The sequence below is a fragment of the Stegostoma tigrinum genome, chromosome 6, assembly GCF_030684315.1.
Source record: "Stegostoma tigrinum isolate sSteTig4 chromosome 6, sSteTig4.hap1, whole genome shotgun sequence".
Lineage (NCBI taxonomy): Eukaryota > Metazoa > Chordata > Chondrichthyes > Orectolobiformes > Stegostomatidae > Stegostoma > Stegostoma tigrinum.
Window position 1 is genome coordinate 83450242 of NC_081359.1, and position 18325 is coordinate 83468566.

The 18325-nt window shown below is 41.5% G+C and overlaps 1 protein-coding gene across 1 annotated transcript in view; it reads right to left on the bottom strand.

The window, feature by feature from the left end:
* Positions 1–18325, bottom strand: part of LOC125453572 (E3 ubiquitin-protein ligase TRIM62-like) — an 81513-nt gene that overhangs the window by 43280 nt on the left and 19908 nt on the right. The window contains exons 3-4 of the mRNA XM_048533338.2: positions 16445–16678; positions 14015–14037 (exon numbers count right to left, since the gene is read on the bottom strand). Coding sequence (XP_048389295.2) covers positions 14015–14037; positions 16445–16678 — 257 coding nt within the window. The remainder of the gene's footprint in view (positions 1–14014; positions 14038–16444; positions 16679–18325) is intronic.

Genomic DNA, 18325 nt, shown 5'->3' on the forward strand with positions numbered 1-18325 from the left:
GTCTCCATCTCAGGCAACCAGCTTGTAACTGATGTCCATTTCAAGCCCACCGACTCCCACAGCTACCTAGAATACACCTCCTCCCACCCACCCTCCTGCAAAAATTCCATCCCCTATTCCCAATTCCTCCGCCTCCGCCGCATCTGCTCCCACGATAAGACATTCCACTCCCGCACATCCCAGATGTCCAAGTTCTTTAAGGACCGCATCTTTCCCCCCACAGTGATCGAGAACGCCCTTGACCGCGTCTCCTGTATTTCCCGCGACACATCCCTCACACCCCGCCCCCGCCACAACCGCCCCAAGAGGATCCCCCTCGTTCTCACACACCACCCTACCAACCTCTGGATACAACGCATTATCCTCCAACACTTCCGCCATTTACAATCCGACCCCACCACCCAAGACATTTTTCCATCCCCTCCCCTGTCAGCTTTCCGGAGAGACCACTCTCTCCGTGACTCCCTTGTTCGCTCCACACTGCCCTCCAACCCCACCACACCCGGCACCTTCCCCTGCAACCGCAGGAAATGCTACACCTGTCCCCACACCTCCTCCCTCACCCCTATCCCAGGCCCCAAGATGACATTCCACATTAAGCAGAGGTTCACCTGCACATCTGCCAATGTGGTATACTGCATCCACTGTACGCAGTGCGGCTTCCTCTACATTGGGGAAACCAAGCGGAGGCTTGGGGACCGCTTTGCAGAACACCTCCGCTCAGTTCGCAACAAACAACTGCACCTCCCAGTCGCAAACCATTTCCACTCCCCCTCCCATTCTCTAGATGACATGTCCATCATGGGCCTCCTGCACTGCCACAATGATGCCACCCGAAGGTTGCAGGAACAGCAACTCATATTCCGCCTGGGAACCCTGCAGCCATATGGTATCAATGTGGACTTCACCAGTTTCAAAATCTCCCCTTCCCCTACTGCATCCCTAAACCAGCCCAGTTCATCCCCTCCCCCCACTGCACCACACAACCAGCCCAACTCATCCCCCCTACCCACTGCATCCCAAAACCAGTCCAACCTGTCTCTGCCTCCCTAACCGGTTCGTCCTCTCACCCATCCCTTCCTCCCACCCCAAGCCGCACCCCCAGCTACCTACTAACCTCATCCCACCTCCTTGACCTGTCCGTCTTCCCTGGACTGACCTATCCCCTCCCTACCTCCCCACCTACACTCTCTCCACCTATCTTCTTTACTCTCCATCTTCGGTCCGCCTCCCCCTCTCTCCCTATTTATTCCAGTTCCCTCTCCCCATCCCCCTCTCTGATGAAGGGTCTAGGCCCGAAACGTCAGCTTTTGTGCTCCTGAGATGCTGCTTGGCCTGCTGTGTTCATCCAGCCTCACATTTTATTATCTTACAAAAGAAGGAAAACAGGTTCACAGAGAAACAACCACCTGCAAGTTCCCCGCCATGGCACACACCATCCATTCTGAAAAGTTTTCCATAAATACAAATTATTGCTCTTCCTGATCATTTTACATGAGCAATTTTTTTCCCCATCAAGTGCAACAAACTGCAAACAAATATATGATCTTATCAATAATGCATATATGTAAATAGGTTTTCTTGCCTCTGTGTTTCCCTTGATGAATATGTATATTTTATGTGGTGTAAAATCTAGCTTGGTGCCTTTGCTGTCAAGTGCAGGATATTAGTTACAAAATTGTACTCCTTCTCCCTGGTATGATTCATGAGCTGGCTAAAGAACTAGATGCATCATGCTGACTGAATAGTGATAACATACTCCTGCAAATTTTCAGGTAAATCTCTCTTTTTATTTTCCCCACCTGCCTATAAAGAGTTTACTTTGACCATTATCATCAGGAAAGTAAGGGCCATGATCCAGGATATAGCCATTCCACTATGTATTGATAACATGTCATTGCATGTTGTTGATAGCTTCATATATTCAGGTTCTATGATCAACTGCAATCTGTCACTTGATCCTGTAATCAACACATACATTGCAAAGGCTGCAGCTGTTATGCAAAAGCTGAGTAAGACAGTGTGAACCAACAGAAAGGTCTACCAATACTGCATCCTCAGTGCACTCACAGTGATGAGACCTGAGTAATATATACTGAGCAGTAAAGGTTGAACCATTTTCTCCTTCATTTTTCCAGGCACATTCTTGTATAAGCAGAAGAAAGGTCATCGAATCAGATGTCCTGAAATGTGTTAGCTCTATTAGTATACAGCCCTTGCAAAACCAAAAATGTCTGTGATATCCCAGCCACATTTATCAGAACAATACTTGCAATACAATGAATTGGCCACCTGGTCATGGCCTCCCAGGCAACTGTACCTGATCCCAAAAGAATACCTGCTAGAAAAGTATGAAGAAAGATATTGACATACACAACGGGGAGATCGGCATTACTTATCGTGATGTCTGGAGGCTGACTATTTGGGTGGTAATTGAAAGAGGCCAACTGAACCAGAAATGTCAACTGGCCCAGAGAAGAGTATCCAAATAAAATGGCCAGTGAATCATACATCTTCTGAACCCACAATCTTCTTCTGCAATAAATGGGTAGACACTGCCATACCAGAGAGGGGCTCTTGGCCCTCACCACAGGTGATTGTTAGCACTGAGTTCACTACTACTGCGCATACCATCGCCTTTTGAGGCAGAAGGCTGCCAATTCATTTGCACCATGAATCTGTCCATTCATTTTCCCCAGGTCGTTGACACTTTGCTGTAGATTGGAATGAACGCAATCAGCAGTCCATCATTGAACTCTTCCATAATGAATGGCACAAGGGTGATGAGGGAAGAGTATTAAATCAGAGAAATCCTAAAATTGACTTCATGCACACTTCCTGTTTTAATAGAGAAAGATGGATGGACATGTGTCTAATGTACTCAAGCAAATCATTTAACTAAATATTTTAACAATGCTGTTTGACTCAGGTTATAACAGATAAAATAGATAGTTGTGGACGAGGGGTTCAGGAAACGTGCAGCTGAAAGGAGAAAGGTCAAGCCATGACTTAAGAGCACTTCTTGTTGATCAATTGAAACAGGAGTGCGTTTCTAGGTCCCACAAGCAGACCTGTTTCCTCCATTGACTGGTTTCCTTCCAACAATCCAAACCTCTCCACACTGCCACTCAACACCTCTACTGATCTCAGAGTTTGTTCATGTCTGCTCACCTCCCTTTTGGATCACTTCCACTCATGCCAAATATTCACCCCCTTACCAAGCCCTTTACACTTTCACTCAATCCATATCCTCGCTCTCCTGACTCTTTGCTTGCCAGCTGAGGTCATTCAGCATTCCTGCCCAACAACTTGCTGGTAGCCATGAAATGAAGTAAAACATTTTTGCAGTAAGTTTTACTTTCATCTCTGGGTTTCCTGACTCCCCCATTCCTATCCTAATTTTTTGTAAATTTCAGGGTGACTATACAGAAAGTCCCGGACTTGTCTCACACACCTACAATTGCTGGTAGTTATGACATGCAATCATTCTTGATTATGCAGATACAAATGGGAGACTGCTCCTTCTGGTTCTCAGACTTTAGAGTTACTTGGCAAGTCCAATAACCGCAAAAGCCAATAGTGCACACTTCGCATTCTACTTTTACAAGTAGATCCTGTGTAGCTTGGTTCCCAGGGTTCCAAAGCTGAAGAAGAGCTCAAGCTGAACAAGAAGGAAGTGTCTGCTGCGTGAAGTGAGTTTGGATATGGAGTGACACAGCGTTGAGATTAAAGTATACATTTTCTGCTCGTGCTTTCCTGGCTTGCACCCTAAATTGCCAGAAGCATCTCGAAGTGATTTCATGCATGCAGCCTTGATTTTACTATCCATCTTGGAAGAAAAGCCTTTTGGGCCATCTTGTGGTACGGGGATGATGTCCCTACCCCTGGACCAGGAGCCTGCGTTCAAGTCCTACATCTCTGAACAGGTTGATTAGAAGAAAAACCTTGGCCTTATGCATGTGATTTCCCGATATGCAGATGACAACAGTAACAGAAATGCACACTCAGAGAAGTGATGACTAAAGAATTCAGTCAGGATTGTGTATAAAAGACACAACAACACAACAAAAATATTTGTATGTTTGCAAGGATCCTAGCTTTTCAAGTGAATGCTCTTTGTTGTCCAATCCATAAAAAATGATCAACTTTTTACTTGGAGATGGAGTTGTTTAAAAAAAATTACATTAATTTGGTTACAGTTGGTATGCATTTTGACAATGCAAAGTATATTTTTCAATCTGAGCTACATAGTATGGACAGCTACACAGTGCCATAAAAACCCACCAATTATGATGTTATAGGGATTGTGGACAGAACAGTTTAAGAACATGAAGGAGTGAGACCTATTCTCTGGTCCTCCTCAAGGTCCCTGCACAAAGCCTGTCAAATTGATATAAGCTGTAGCTAGATGCTAACGTACAATAAACTATATCTTGTTATACAAAATACTCTTCTAGTTAGACCAGGAAATAGGTTTCCTCTGCCACACTAGACAAAGTAGGCCCTGTGGTGTATTTAAGGAACAACCCGTATCATGAGCAGCAGACATTTCATGTATTGCCTGTCTAATATTTACAATTGTTTAATGTAATTTTACGTTGTCGAATAGTGCTCATCTGTGTCTATTTCTCATTATGTCTACGTTTGACATTATTCCATATTTTGTGGGAGCTTGGCCAGAAGATTGTGAGCTCGGCCAGAAGATTGTGAGCTCAAAGTAAAGGTTATGCTTTTAGCTCATTATCTTCAATGACACTGCAATATAGCACTGGGAGCCAACTGCAGCTTTGGAAGTGTCTACATTCCTTTCCGCACACTTGGAAATTAAAGACTCCTTGAAATCAGTTAAAAAATTGTAGAGAAGACATTTCTTCCTCGTGCAATGCTTGCTAAACCTACATTATAATATACTTCTACATACAGGTAAACACTAATGAGGTAGATTTTTCTTTATCTGCATTACTTAGACTTGGCTGAGAACCTGCTTTAGAGCAAGGAAAATGATTGGTTGTGCGGAGGTTAGTGGGGAATTGCATGACTGTAATAGTGCCTGTATTCCTTGACTTAAACGGAAGGAAAGATGTGTTCAATCTTTGATAACTCATGACCCTTTCCACTTTGATTTTATATTTTGTGGCCTGCTTAAAGAATGTTTACAGAACAGAATGTAACCCATTGTTTTAAGTACATTGAACTATTTACAGAAGATATAAAGGTTATTTTAAAGAGAATTATTTTATCACAAACACAGGCTTTAAAGAAATTGTGAAGCAATTCTCTTTGGGTCTGACTGTGTGCCATTGTTGAAACTCCCATTTTTTTCTAATTTGATTTGCAGCTAATTTTAACTGAAATTTACAGTTTAACTTCTGTACTAATGGCGTTAGGCATGATTTTAATAAGGCCTTCTGTGAAGGAACAGTTGAATTAAGAACCAAATTAAAGAAAAAGAGTGTAGAGCTGGATGAGCACAGCAGGCCAAGCAGCATCATAGGATCAGGAAGGCTGACGTCTAGACCCTTCATCAGAAATTCTGATGCTTGGCCTGAGATAGGCTGCTTGGCCTGCTGTGTTCATCCAGTTTCACACCGTGTAATCTCATGCTGCTTGGCCTGCTGTGTTCATCCAGCTCTATACCTTGTTATCTCAGATTCTCCAGCATCTGCAGTTCCTACTATATCTTAAAAAAAGGGCTTCATAGTCACCTGGAACTTCTGCCTTAGGAACATGCAAAATTAGCCAACTTAGCGTGACTTAGCTTTTGAATGCAGGAACTCAATGATTAAGGTATTGAAGGACAGGAAGGAAAATAATTGTTCTGTTTCTTTCCCTTTTCCTAACCATTTTCAGCCTCAAAAAATGTTTCTCATTCTGCTACAGGACAAAAAGCTAGCTACTAGATGACTATCTGGTATATGACCAAGGCTTAGCCTATATCTAAGAATCGATGTAATATATCCACTGGTTGCAAGGTTAGTGTAGTAATTGTAATAAGGTCAGCCAGGTAGACCTGATAAAGTATGAGTTCCCTGAATGGGGCTGTTAATTTAGCCTACTCAGGGAGTACTGGTTGACAGAAAAGAACATGAATGAGAGACACTCTGAGAGCTGGAGAGGGAGCTAGATCAGTGCCGAGGATTCTTCACATGTAAGTAACAGGCGACTGGGTGTTGGGATACCAGCCTCTGTGGAGTTATTTCAGTGGCAAAAAGACAAAAAGGTATGGTCCTGAAAAGTTTTGCTCGCAACAGTTATTTTGGAGTTTGGGTAAGCACTTCTGGCATCAAGCCATTATTTGAGAGGCTTGAATTGTTCAATCCTCCCGTCGTAGACTGAGCTTAGTACGCGGTAGGAATGCATTATCTTTTCCCTGCAAATGACTTTGGAACAGATGAAAAGCAACAACTAATTCATCTGACAGCTTGTGGACCTGTCGACTTTTCCGTTATGAGGAACCTAACTTTCCCTGAGGTACCAGGTACTAAAACCTTTCACGAATGGACAGATTTAGTTAAGGAATATTACAATCCCAAGCCTCATATCTAATTCTGAGATGCTATTGGACTTATTTGACAATTTGTGAACCAGAGGAATCTGTATCAGGTTTCTCATGAGGTTAAAAGGACGGGCAGAGGCATGAGACATTAGTTTTACCCTGAATGAGATGCTGAAGAGACTGTTTGGTATGTGGAATTAATGATGTAACCATGCAAAAACGCCAACTAGGTGAAACCCAAATGGACTTCAAACAAGCACTACAACTGGCTTTATCATTGGAAAATGTGGCAAGTGGTGTGTATGAGTTGCAGGTTATTCCAATGCAAGTAGACACCCTCGCCAGTCGACTGATCTTGGGAAACAGTGCATGAGTGAAGGCAATTGCTAAGCCTCACTCTGGATATATCCTGAACAAAGGGACTCTAGGTCAGCGCACAGCAAAATCCCAAAACAATGCCAAGCCTTGGTCAAATAGTTAAAATTTTCTTCAGGATCCAGGCCAGTAAGCCACTGTAGCTGCTGTCAGTGTGCAGACTCGAGACAGCAAAAAAGTTCCACTAGGCCTAAATTGGGTTACAGAACTCATAGTCCAGGATCCAGGAGAATGTACACCCTGGAAAGTCCACTTACATCCAGATTGCAACATTTAAATTGCTTAGAAACATCCAAATCAGAACCAGTCAAAACAAACATCTGGTTAAATGGTCATCCACTTCTAGTCGATGACAATACTGGTGCATTCGTTTCAGTGATCGCAAAGCCAGTCTTTAACAAAATTTGTGCAAGGCCTCGGCTAGACTGAGAACTCATACTGAGGAACCATTGTAGAATAAAGGTACAACTTCGATTCTGGTCTCTTATGAGAAGGAGCTGGTTCAGTTACCAGTGATTGTAGAAAAGAATCAATCCCAAGAGTGATGGGACGAAATTTGTTGAGAAAGATTCACCTTGATTGGTTCAACATTTTTAAATTAGAAAATGGCTGCCTGTGAGAAGACCTAATTAATACCTGAAGGTTTTTCAGGAAGGCCTATTAAAGAATCCAAGGCCACCTTGCATGTTGACCAGGAAGCAATTCCATGATTCTGCAGAGCCCGCTGAGTGTCATTTGCCTTATGGGCGAAAGTAGAGGCAGAAATCAAGAAGCTGAAAAGTGAAGAAATCATCAAATGAGCCCAGTGTGCAGAATAAGCAGCACCAGTCGTAGCAATTGTGAAACCCAACAGGTCAGTTTGCTTTTTTGGGGGATTTTCAACAAATAGTAAACTGCTGTTCAGCTAGAAAAATATCCAATGCTTCACGTAGAGGATTTATACACAAAGCTGGCAGGGGGCCCGTCCTTCACAAAGCTGGACATTAATCATGTCTATTTGCAGCTGCGGTTAGATGAGGATTCCCTGAAGTATGCTACAGTTAATACCCATAAAGGCTTTTACCAAATTACGAGAGTGCCATTTAGAGCATCATAAGCCTATGCAATTTTTCTGTGGATGATGGAGAACATTTTACAAGGCATGCCTCAGGTCACCATTTATCTAGACAACATGTTAATAATAGAAAAGACCTATGAGAAGCGCCCAAAGAAACTGGACATAGTCCTTAGATGTTTCGCCCAGGTGGGTGCGTGCCTTAGAGGGGGAAAATGCATGTTCCAGGCACTCCAAGTGGCTTACTTGGGCTACAAAATAAAAAAAAAGCTGGGTTATTGCTGTCGGAAGACAAAGTGAGGGTGATTAAAGGTGCCCGGCTTCTACGTCTGTTCTAGAGCTTAGGCCTTTCCATGGGCCGAAGAAATATTATGGAAAATTCATACAAAACCTGGAATCCATCCCGGCACCTTTGCATCAACTCTTAAAAAAGGGTCAGCCTAGGAAATGGTCATGTAGCAAAGCCATAATTTTCAGAAAAGTGAAGAAACAGCTACAATCCTCTAAAATGTTGGCACATTATGATCCCCAGCAAGCTTTGATATTGATATGCGATGCTTCCCTGTATGGCACAGAGGTAGTACTGGCTCATAGGCGGCCCGATAGTGTATGCATTTAGAACTTTGGCGAATGCGGAGCATAAATATGCCCAGACAGAGAAGGAAAAGATTTGGCAGTCATGTTTGGAATCAGAAAGTTCTACCAAAGCCTTTATGGATGTAATTAATTACAGACCACAAACCCCTCCTAGATCTACTTAAAGAGGATAAAGCAGTGTCACCCATAGCATCAGGCTGAATTCAGCAGTGGTCTCTCACAATAAATGCATATGATTGCAAGTTGGAACACTGTCTAGGAGGCTAAGTAGCAAAAATGGAAGTATTATTGAGCCACCTCCCGCTGGCAAATAAAGCACTAGTGGAACTGCTACTGGAAGTGTCAATAATGGTTTTAAAAATTCCTGTACACACTTCCAGTCGCAGCTGACAATATCAGATACAGAAAGATCTGGTCCTGGCAAAACTGAAACAGCTGGTGGTGATGGAGGAAACCAAAGGGGCGCCACAATAATAATTCACTCAATTTTGTACCCAGAGACACCAGATCACAGTCGAGGACAGCATATTATTATGGTGAGAAGTGTGATTGTTCTGAGCAAAGGTCATAGCCAGATACTGGCTGAACTGTACCAGGGTCATCAGGTGTGTCCAAAAGGAAGATGCTGGCAAGACGTTATGTCTGGCGGGGGGTTTGCATGCAGACATACCTGCTTGATGGGGAAGTACCCAAAGTGGTAACAAAGAAAAAAATTACTGCCAGCAGATCCCCTACATTCATAGGAATGGCCAGGTACACCCTGGACTTGGTGACATGTTGACTATGCAGTGCTTTCATGAGCTCAATGTTCTTCGTCATTGTGGATGCCCACTCAAAGTGGTTGGGCATGCATAGAATTCATTTGTCAAACATGGAGATAACGAGAGAAAAACCATGCGCATGCTTTGCAATACACAAACACACAGAAGTGTTTGTCACAGATAATGGACCATCGTTTTCCAGCAAGATATTTGGGTATATTCTAAAGTCAAATGGTTTTCAAAAATAAGGACAGTTCAATATCGTACAACGAACTTTGAAGGCAGGCATAAAGAAACAGCCTACAGCTTCGTGACCCGAGGTATAGAGGAGTTAATGGTAGTCGTCTCTTCCCTAGAATGGGAGATTTCAAGATTAGGGAGCACATTTTTAAGGTGAGAGGAGAGAGATTTAAAAAAGAAATGAGGGGCAAATTATTTACATAGCGGGTGGTTCATGTGTGGAATCAAGTCCCTGAGGAAGTGGTGGATGTGGGTATATTGCAATGTTTAAAAACATTTGAATAGGTACGTGAATGGGAAAGGTTTGGAGGGAAATGGGCCAGGACCAGGCAGGTGGGACTAGTTTAGTTTGGGCTTATGTTCGGTATGGGCTGGTGGGATCAAAGGGTTTGTTTCAGTGGTGTTTGACTTATTGACTCTATGACTAGATACCAATCTGCCCTGGTTCCGGTTTGATTATAAGATCGCCCGTCATATAACTACAGGGATAGCTCCAGCACAGTTGGTAATGGGGAGAAAACTGTCCATCGGGATAAATCTGATATTCCTGGACCAGGTGGAGGGAGGGGTGAGGGGTGAAACAGTATCAGGAACACCAATGATAGGCACAAGACTACTCAAGTGGGAGAGACAGTTTATTTCAGGGGATGAGGTTTGGTGTAGGAACCACAGAAAAAGCCCTGCATGGATATGAGGCATGGTTAATATGAGGTCAGGTCCCCTAATGTACAAAGTTCAGGTAGATGCAACAGTCCTGAACAAGCATGTGGACCATATGAAAGCGGCAAACATGCAAACGGTGTGGGGTCAAACTGTGCCCAGCTCCTTCGACAGCCTTTCCGACTTTTCCGGAATCCATGGGTTCTCCCCCTCTGTCAAATATCCTCAGAATGTGAGGTGGACAAGGCTGATGTCACTGCCTCAACACCTTAGCCACCGGAAGAACTAAATGAATTTCTTCCATACCCTCCGGGCACAAGAGTCAAACTACTGTGCATTACACACTGCCCGTATCTGTGGCAGGGTTGGAGGAATCTGACCCAGTACTAAAACTCCCCAGGAGGAGCTACAAAAAGAAAAACCAGCCCATGTTCTTGGACTCAGTGGGCATAGATATAGAGATTGTCATGAGGTCAGCCAGGAGGGCATCATAGAATATGAGTTCCCTGATTGGGGCTGTGAATCTGGTACAGTAGGGGAGCCCTGGCTAATAGATAAGAACAGGAATGTCAGGCATCCTGTTCACTCTGATAGCTGGCTGTGAGGGAGTTGTATCAATTTCAAAGACTCTCTATGTATAAATAAAAGGTAGCTGGGTGATAGGATACCAGCTTCTGTGGAGTTATTTCAGTTCGTACTACAATTTAAAAGAATTTAAAAGTAACAAGAATAAAAATTCTGCATTTAAAAGAATAACTGAATATAAAATACTTGAACTCCCATTCACTGAACTTGTGTTCTTCTTCCATCATACTGTCTATGGTATATTCCTTAGATTTATCCAGGAGTTACTTACAGAAGACTTGATTGAGGGTAGATATATTGATCAGTTTTGTAGGGATTTGAGCTCAGTAAAGGCCAGTAAAATCATATTCTATACCTTTACATCAACTTCCACTTACAGATCAGTAAATTGTTTCAACAGGGCAGATTGGTATCTAGTCATAGAATCAATGAGTCAAACACCACAGAAACAAACCCTTTGATCCCACCAGCCCATAGCGAACATAAGCCCAAACTAAACTAGTCCCACCTGCCTGGACCTGGCCCATTTCCCTCCAAACCTTTCCCATTCACGTACCTATTCAAATGTTTTTGTCAGCATGAAATGAACTCAAGTCTATATATCCTGAAATTGACCAAACTTTAAGTTAAAAAAAATGTTGTCAGAATCTTTGGGGCCGTTAGCAAAAATTCCAAAAAAATTACGTACTTAGCATTTCAACAGCCAAAAGAGAAGAAATTTGACATCTTGCTATTGGTTTCAGTTGTCTGCTGATCCAGAAAATAAAGACTTACTTTCTTTGAACAGCAGGAAGTTCTGACAGAATATCAAGTGTGCACCAATCGGTGGTTCGATGGCTGTTTTCCTCTCTTATTTTGTATCTTTATGCTTTTATGCTTTTTAAATTGTCAATTTAAGAATATGTATACAGCTGTAGTTTACTTTTCTATATTTTTATTGGCTACTCTGCAATCGGTTCTATTTATCTGCCCTTTTAAGAATTCCCAGCATTTGAGGCAATCACAACAAAAAAATGGAATGATGACATCACACTGGCTTTTATTTTATTTTTGCACTCATTTTGGAAAGGTAAAGTAGTGAAATGTATCAACATCTAAATACAGGTAAGTCTTTCTGAGAAAACTACTTTTTTTGTGTTTTTATTGTTTTTAGTGTTTTACTGCATTTTCTTCTGAGCACTTTTGAGCTGTCCTTGCAAGACTATTGGAAAGTTATTTCTTTTAATCTGGTCAGTAGCCTCTCGTGTTGTTTTTTTTCCCCTCTTAAAGAGAAAGATGTAAAGAACTCAAACAAACATAGAAAATGTTGGATAACCTTAGCAGGTCTGGTGCCATCTGTGGAGACAGAAACAGTTAACATCTTGAGTCCAATATGACTCTTCTTCAGAACTGAAAGGTGTTAGAAAATGTTATTTTTATGCTTTTGACAGTGCAGAAGACAAGGAAATTATTAATGGTGCTTTAATAGGGATAGTCAGCACTGTTTTGTGACGGGAAGGTCGTGCCTCACAAACCTTATTGAGTTCTTTAAGAAGGTGACCAAACAGGTAGATGAGAGTAAACCAGTTGATGTGGTGTATACGGATTTCAGCAAGGCATTCAATAAGGTTCCCCACAGTAGGCTATTGTACAAAATGAGGAGGAATGGAATTGTGGGAGATATAGCAGTTTGGATCGGAAATTGGCTTGCTGAAAGAAGAGAGGTTGGTAGTTGATAGGAAATGTTCATCCTGGAGACCAGTTACTAGTGGTGTACCACAAGGATCGGTGTTGGGTCCACTGCTGTTTGTCATTTTTATAAATGACCTGGATGAGGGCGTAGAAGGATGGGTTAGTAAATTTGCAGATGACACTAAGGTCGGTAGAGTTGTGGATAGTGACGAAGGATGCTGTACGTTGCAGAGAGACATAGATAAGCTGCAGAGCTGGGCTGAGGGGTGGCAAATGGAGTTTAATGCAGACAAGTGTGAGGTGATGCACTTTGGTAGGAGTAACCGGAAGGCAAAGTACTGGGCTAATGGTAAGATTCTTAGCAGTGTAGATGAGCAGAGAGATCTCGGTGTCTATGTACACAGATCCTTGAAAGTTGCCACCCAGGTTGACAGGGCTGTTAAGAAGGCATACGGTGTTTTAGCTTTTATTAATAGAGGGATCGAGTTCCGGAACCAAGAGGTTATGCTGCAGCTGTACAAAACTCTGGTGCGACTGCACTTGGAGTATTGCGTACAGTTCTGGTCACCGCATTATAAGAAGGATGTGGACGCTTTGGAAAGGGTGCAGAGGAGATTCACTAGGATGTTGCCTGGTATGGAGGGAAAGTCTTACGAGGAAAGGCTGAGGGACTTGAGGCTGTTTTCATTAGAGAGAAGAAGGTTGAGAGGTGACTTAATTGAGATATATAAGATAATCAGAGGGTTAGACAGGGTGGATAGGAAGAGCCTTTTCCCTAGGATGGTGACAGCAAGCACGAGGGGGCATAGCTTTAAATTGAGGGGTGAAAGATATAGGACAGATGTCAGAGGTAGTTTCTTTACTCAGAGAGTAGTAAGGGAATGGAACGCTTTGCCTGCAACTGTAGTAGATTGGCCAACTTTAGGTACATTTAAGTTGCCATTAGATAAGCATATGGACGTAGATGGAATAGTGTAGGTTAGATGGGCTTGAGATTGGTATGACAGGTCGGCACAACATCGAGGGCCGAAGGGCCTGTTATTTGCTGTAATGTTCTACGTTCTATGTTCTAATACAGGTTTGGAGCTATTATATTTGATTGTATTTGTTGAATGCTGTTCTGACCTGACAGATTGATGGATAAATTATTAGATAAAATGACATTTTTATTTATTTTATATTGGGTCTTTAATATCCATGCACTCCCACTAACTAGTTATTGTAACTAACTTCTCACTTAGACTTGTTGTCATCATCTTCCAGTACCCACACACTGCCACAATGATTCTATTTTGTGGTTAATTACATGCTAGTCTGCATTTACCAAACAAAGGTTCTTCTTGAGCCAGATATCTAAAATTTATTTACAACATTAAATCTATGAAAGACTATAATACTACAGACTTATCTACTATCTACCAAACTCTTGCAAACTGCAGGGGAAAATACCTGCTAACTGTATAACCCCTTACAATTATGTTTAATAATTTACAAATATTGGCAAAATTAGATTTTAGCTGCGTAACTCATAGCCATTTCTGGGAAAGCAAATTATTTATTGAATTTCTTACTTACCGATATTCATTGCAGTTTGCTCCCTGTACAGAAAACAATGGAAAAAGCTTCAATTACATCGGACAGAAGCAGGTCATTCAACCATAGCAATCTATAGGCAAAATCTTCAATTTATGTTGGATTTCTCACTTGTTCAAAAAGTGAAGATGCACCTCAACGAACTCTTCAGAGGAAAGCCTACTGTATCTGCTTTCAACCAAACAGTTTAAAGGGCAATCACAGGTTTTTCACTGAAATCAACTCGCCAGGAACAAAACACCCATCAATCAAGGAGAGCTGCCAGCTAGCAGAAAGCTCTTTCACTTATCAGCATCATGAAGAAGGCCAAAGATACATGCCAGAAGGACAAGCAGAGTCAGGAGAGGATAGGAACAAGAGTGGAGTATGGCCCTCAACAGCCAATCCATGTTTTATTTCCAGCCCCTCCATCATGTATAAATTACAGGAGATCAAGATTCACCTTCTGCCAATTTACAGGCTGCTATACTGGCTCACAGTCAGATTTCCCACCCCCTATTTGTCCTACCTGGTGTTCTAATAATGGTGATCCAGGCAGGAATAAGCTTGTAATCAAATGACCGCTTCAGGGCTTAATTTAGAGACAGAAGGGGATGTGGGTGAAGGTTGAGCATGGCCTTTACATGAAGAATGTAACTTAGGCCTGGAGGTGGGAAGACGCCAGGTTCTGTGACACCAATACCCCACCTAGATAACTTGGCTTCCCACCTCCAGGTGCACTGCCTGTTAGATCTGGAACATTTTGCCCTATGCTTTACTCAGGTAACTTGTTCTTCTTAAAACTATCAGCCTAACACTCTATTCCTTTCTCCCTCATATGCTTCCAAAGTTTCCCTTTGAATCTACAAATATCCTTCACCTCACCTATTCTATATGGTAACTGATTCCATATTTTCCACCACTTTCTGGGTATTTAAGAGTTGTCAGTTAACTGTTTTCTTGGCTCCCACCTTCCACACTTGGTAAATTGAGAATATTCAATATTTGTCTGCACTAAGTCATGTTCACTCACGAACGTTATGCTCCTAGTTAGGCGACACCTTACTTTTAAAACTCTCATACTTAAAATACACTTGTGGTTTTGTACCTTCCTTTTATGCTACACAGATGTCAGGTAATGACCATCACTAGCAAAATTGTATCTCACCATCTCTCTTTGAACATTCAATGACATTATCAATGTTGAATATATCACAATAAACTACCTGGGGTTTATCATTGACCAGAAATTTAACTTGACCACCTATATAAATAATATGGCTACAAGAGCACATTTTAGACTGCAAGTCATGAGGCAAAGAACTCACCTCCTGACTTACCAAAGATTTCTTCACCAAGACACTAAATCGGGGAATACTATCCTCATACCTGGTTGAAGGTGGCTCCAACAATTCTCAAGAAGCTTGGCATAATTTGGGACAAAACATCCCAATCGTCAATCAAAGCATATGTAGCCTTCGTCACTGGTGCACAGTGGCAGTGGTGTATACCATCTGCAAAATGCACAGGAACAACTCACCAAAGCTCCTTCAGGAGCACCTTATATACCCGTGACCTGTGCCACCTTGAAAGACTATGCAGCAGATGCCTTGGACACCAATACCTGAAAGTTGCCCTCCAAACCATACACCACCCTGACTTGCTATCATTTGGGTCAAAACTCTGGAACTCCCTACCTAACACCAATGTGAATGTACCTACACCAGATGTACTAAAGCAATTAACAAATGCTGGCCTTGTCAGTGACTCTAATATTCCAGTAAATTATTTTTAAAAATATCCTTAAAATATCTTCAGCCTTACAAATATCCTGGAAATTCAATTTCCACAAAGTTTGTCTGTCATTGCTGGTCATTCCTTGAGCCCTGGAATCTCCTTTTTTTTAAGCTTTGATTCTCTATCATCTTCCCCTCGTTCACATCTTAAAGTTGCTTCTGACCAAGATTTTGCTTATTTGGTTCAACATATCTTTTTGTGACACAGTGTCTCACTATGTTCCATAATGATCCTGCAAAAAGTCATGAGAGTTTTTTATTATGCTGAATAGGTTCTTCTTGTTATTTGATTTCTTGGTAACTGTCCATATTGCTTTTGCCAGCCAGCAAAAACAATTCTCTCTGCTTAATCCATCAAGACAATACATAATTTTTAAAATTTCTATTAAGTCCTCGTTCAGCCTTCATTTTTCATGAGAAAAGAGATCACAGACTGTTGATTCTTCCCTGATGGTATAACCTTGCAATTCTGTTATCATTCTGGTAAATCCTTTTTGAACATTCCTTAGTGCTCTTATAACCTTTTCACACTTTATCTTCAACAAATTTATTCAAAGAGAGCATTAACTATTTTCATGTTAATGTAATAAGAATTATAGTGAATAGCTTCTCTTAAAAATTATTGAAAATAAATTACCTTTAGAAGTAAGAAAGAGTCACTCTGATTCAAAATTGTATCTATCTGCTCAATAGTTCTTGTTAAGTCATCAAGTTCTTCAATCCAGTCTTTCGCCTGAGCTTCAATGTAAAGAGTGGCAGCCTGTCGTTCAGCTTCAATGAACTGCAAGGTCAGCTGCTCATCATCTTCAATAAGTGCTTTAATCCCTTTATAATGCTGTATGGCTTTTTCCAGATACCCAGAGTATGCTGCCTGTATGAATTAATAATCCAAAAACGAAGACATTTTAGATTCCTTTTGGGGAATACTCATGCTATCAATAATGGTAACCACAAAACTATTAAATTGCTGTAATAAACAATCTGCTTCACCAACGTTCATTTGGTCTTTACTGAGAATAGAACATCAGCCGCTTTTACAAAATCTAGCCTACATGCGACTGTAAATCCATAGCAAATGGATTGACTCTTCATAGTTCTCAGAAATAGCCCAGAAAGTGACACAGTCATGTCAAAGCACAATCAAACACAATGAGAAAATGAAATTTTGCATTGATATAGCAGCCACAGAACAGAAGAACACTCCGTTGGCTTTGCAGAGGTCCTTCACACAAACCTCTGGGAACATCTGCAAACCTTGAGACAGCTGTCTTACGAGTTGGTTAAACAACACTCTGACACAGTCATATTGACACTGAGAAAATCATTCCTTTTAAGACAATTTCTCAGACTCTCTTATCAACATCTCGATAGGTCATAGATCTCTTTATGTGTTGTGGGCCTTTACATGTGGTCTCACCACATATACAATTACAACAATACTTCTGCTCTTATATTCTATTCCTTTGACAATAAATACCAAAATTCCATTTAGGCTCGTTATCACATACTGTACCAGCATGCTAGTTTTCTGTGACCCATAAATAAGGACATCCTTCTGCATTGAGGCATTTTGAACTTTTGTTGAAAGTCAACGTTCAACAACAATAGCAGGGTCCAAAGAACAGACAATGCTACTTACTACAGTTTGACAAATTCATTATTATGACCAACAAAGCACAGGTGGTAACTTTTGTGTGCATACTTTTTAAGGACATAACCCCTAAAGAGGATCTTCTCAGTCTTTTGCCCCTTAAAGAGAGAACAAAGAGATCTGCAATGAATTCAAAAGGTATGTGTTTGAGAAAAACATTTCAATCGAGATGCTGGTTTGCATCACAGCTGATGGCGCACTGGCCATATGCGCTTTGTTAGAAATTATTCTGATTTCCGTCTTTTGTCATTCCCTCTGTGTAACCTACCAGCAGGTATTAGTGAGTAAATTTATGGACTTTGGAAAGGGAAGATGTTGGTAAGATTGCAAATTCAATACAAGTAAGACCCCCCCCCCCCCCCCCCCCACCAGTGCTACATATTTAAATTCTTACTCAAAGAATGTGATGCTACCCACAGTGAACTATCCTCCATGCTGATGTGAGATGGTTAAATCAAGGGATGCTTTTGCAAAGATTTTGAGATCTGATTCCCTAAAACATCACTTCTCTTAAAGCAAGGAATGAAATGTGCAGTGAGCTGCCAGACAATGTGTGGCAGCATGATTTCAGGTTCCTTTCAGACATCAAAGCTCAACAAGCTGAACTGTGAACTGCAGAGAAAGGACTTAGCACATTTGATCAGTGCTGTGAATGCATTCAAATTGAAACTGTCTTTGGTATTTCCAACTAAAAAGTGAAAATGATGGAACACTTTGTGAGTTTGCAGAAAATACTAGAAAAAATAAAAGATAAAGAAAAATCATTCTACGCAAGTAGCTTCTATTTACATGTGAGGAAGTCAACAGAGGACTTCAACAAGCAATTTCAGGAATTAGATGTGAACAAATCATCATGCTTGTCTCAGT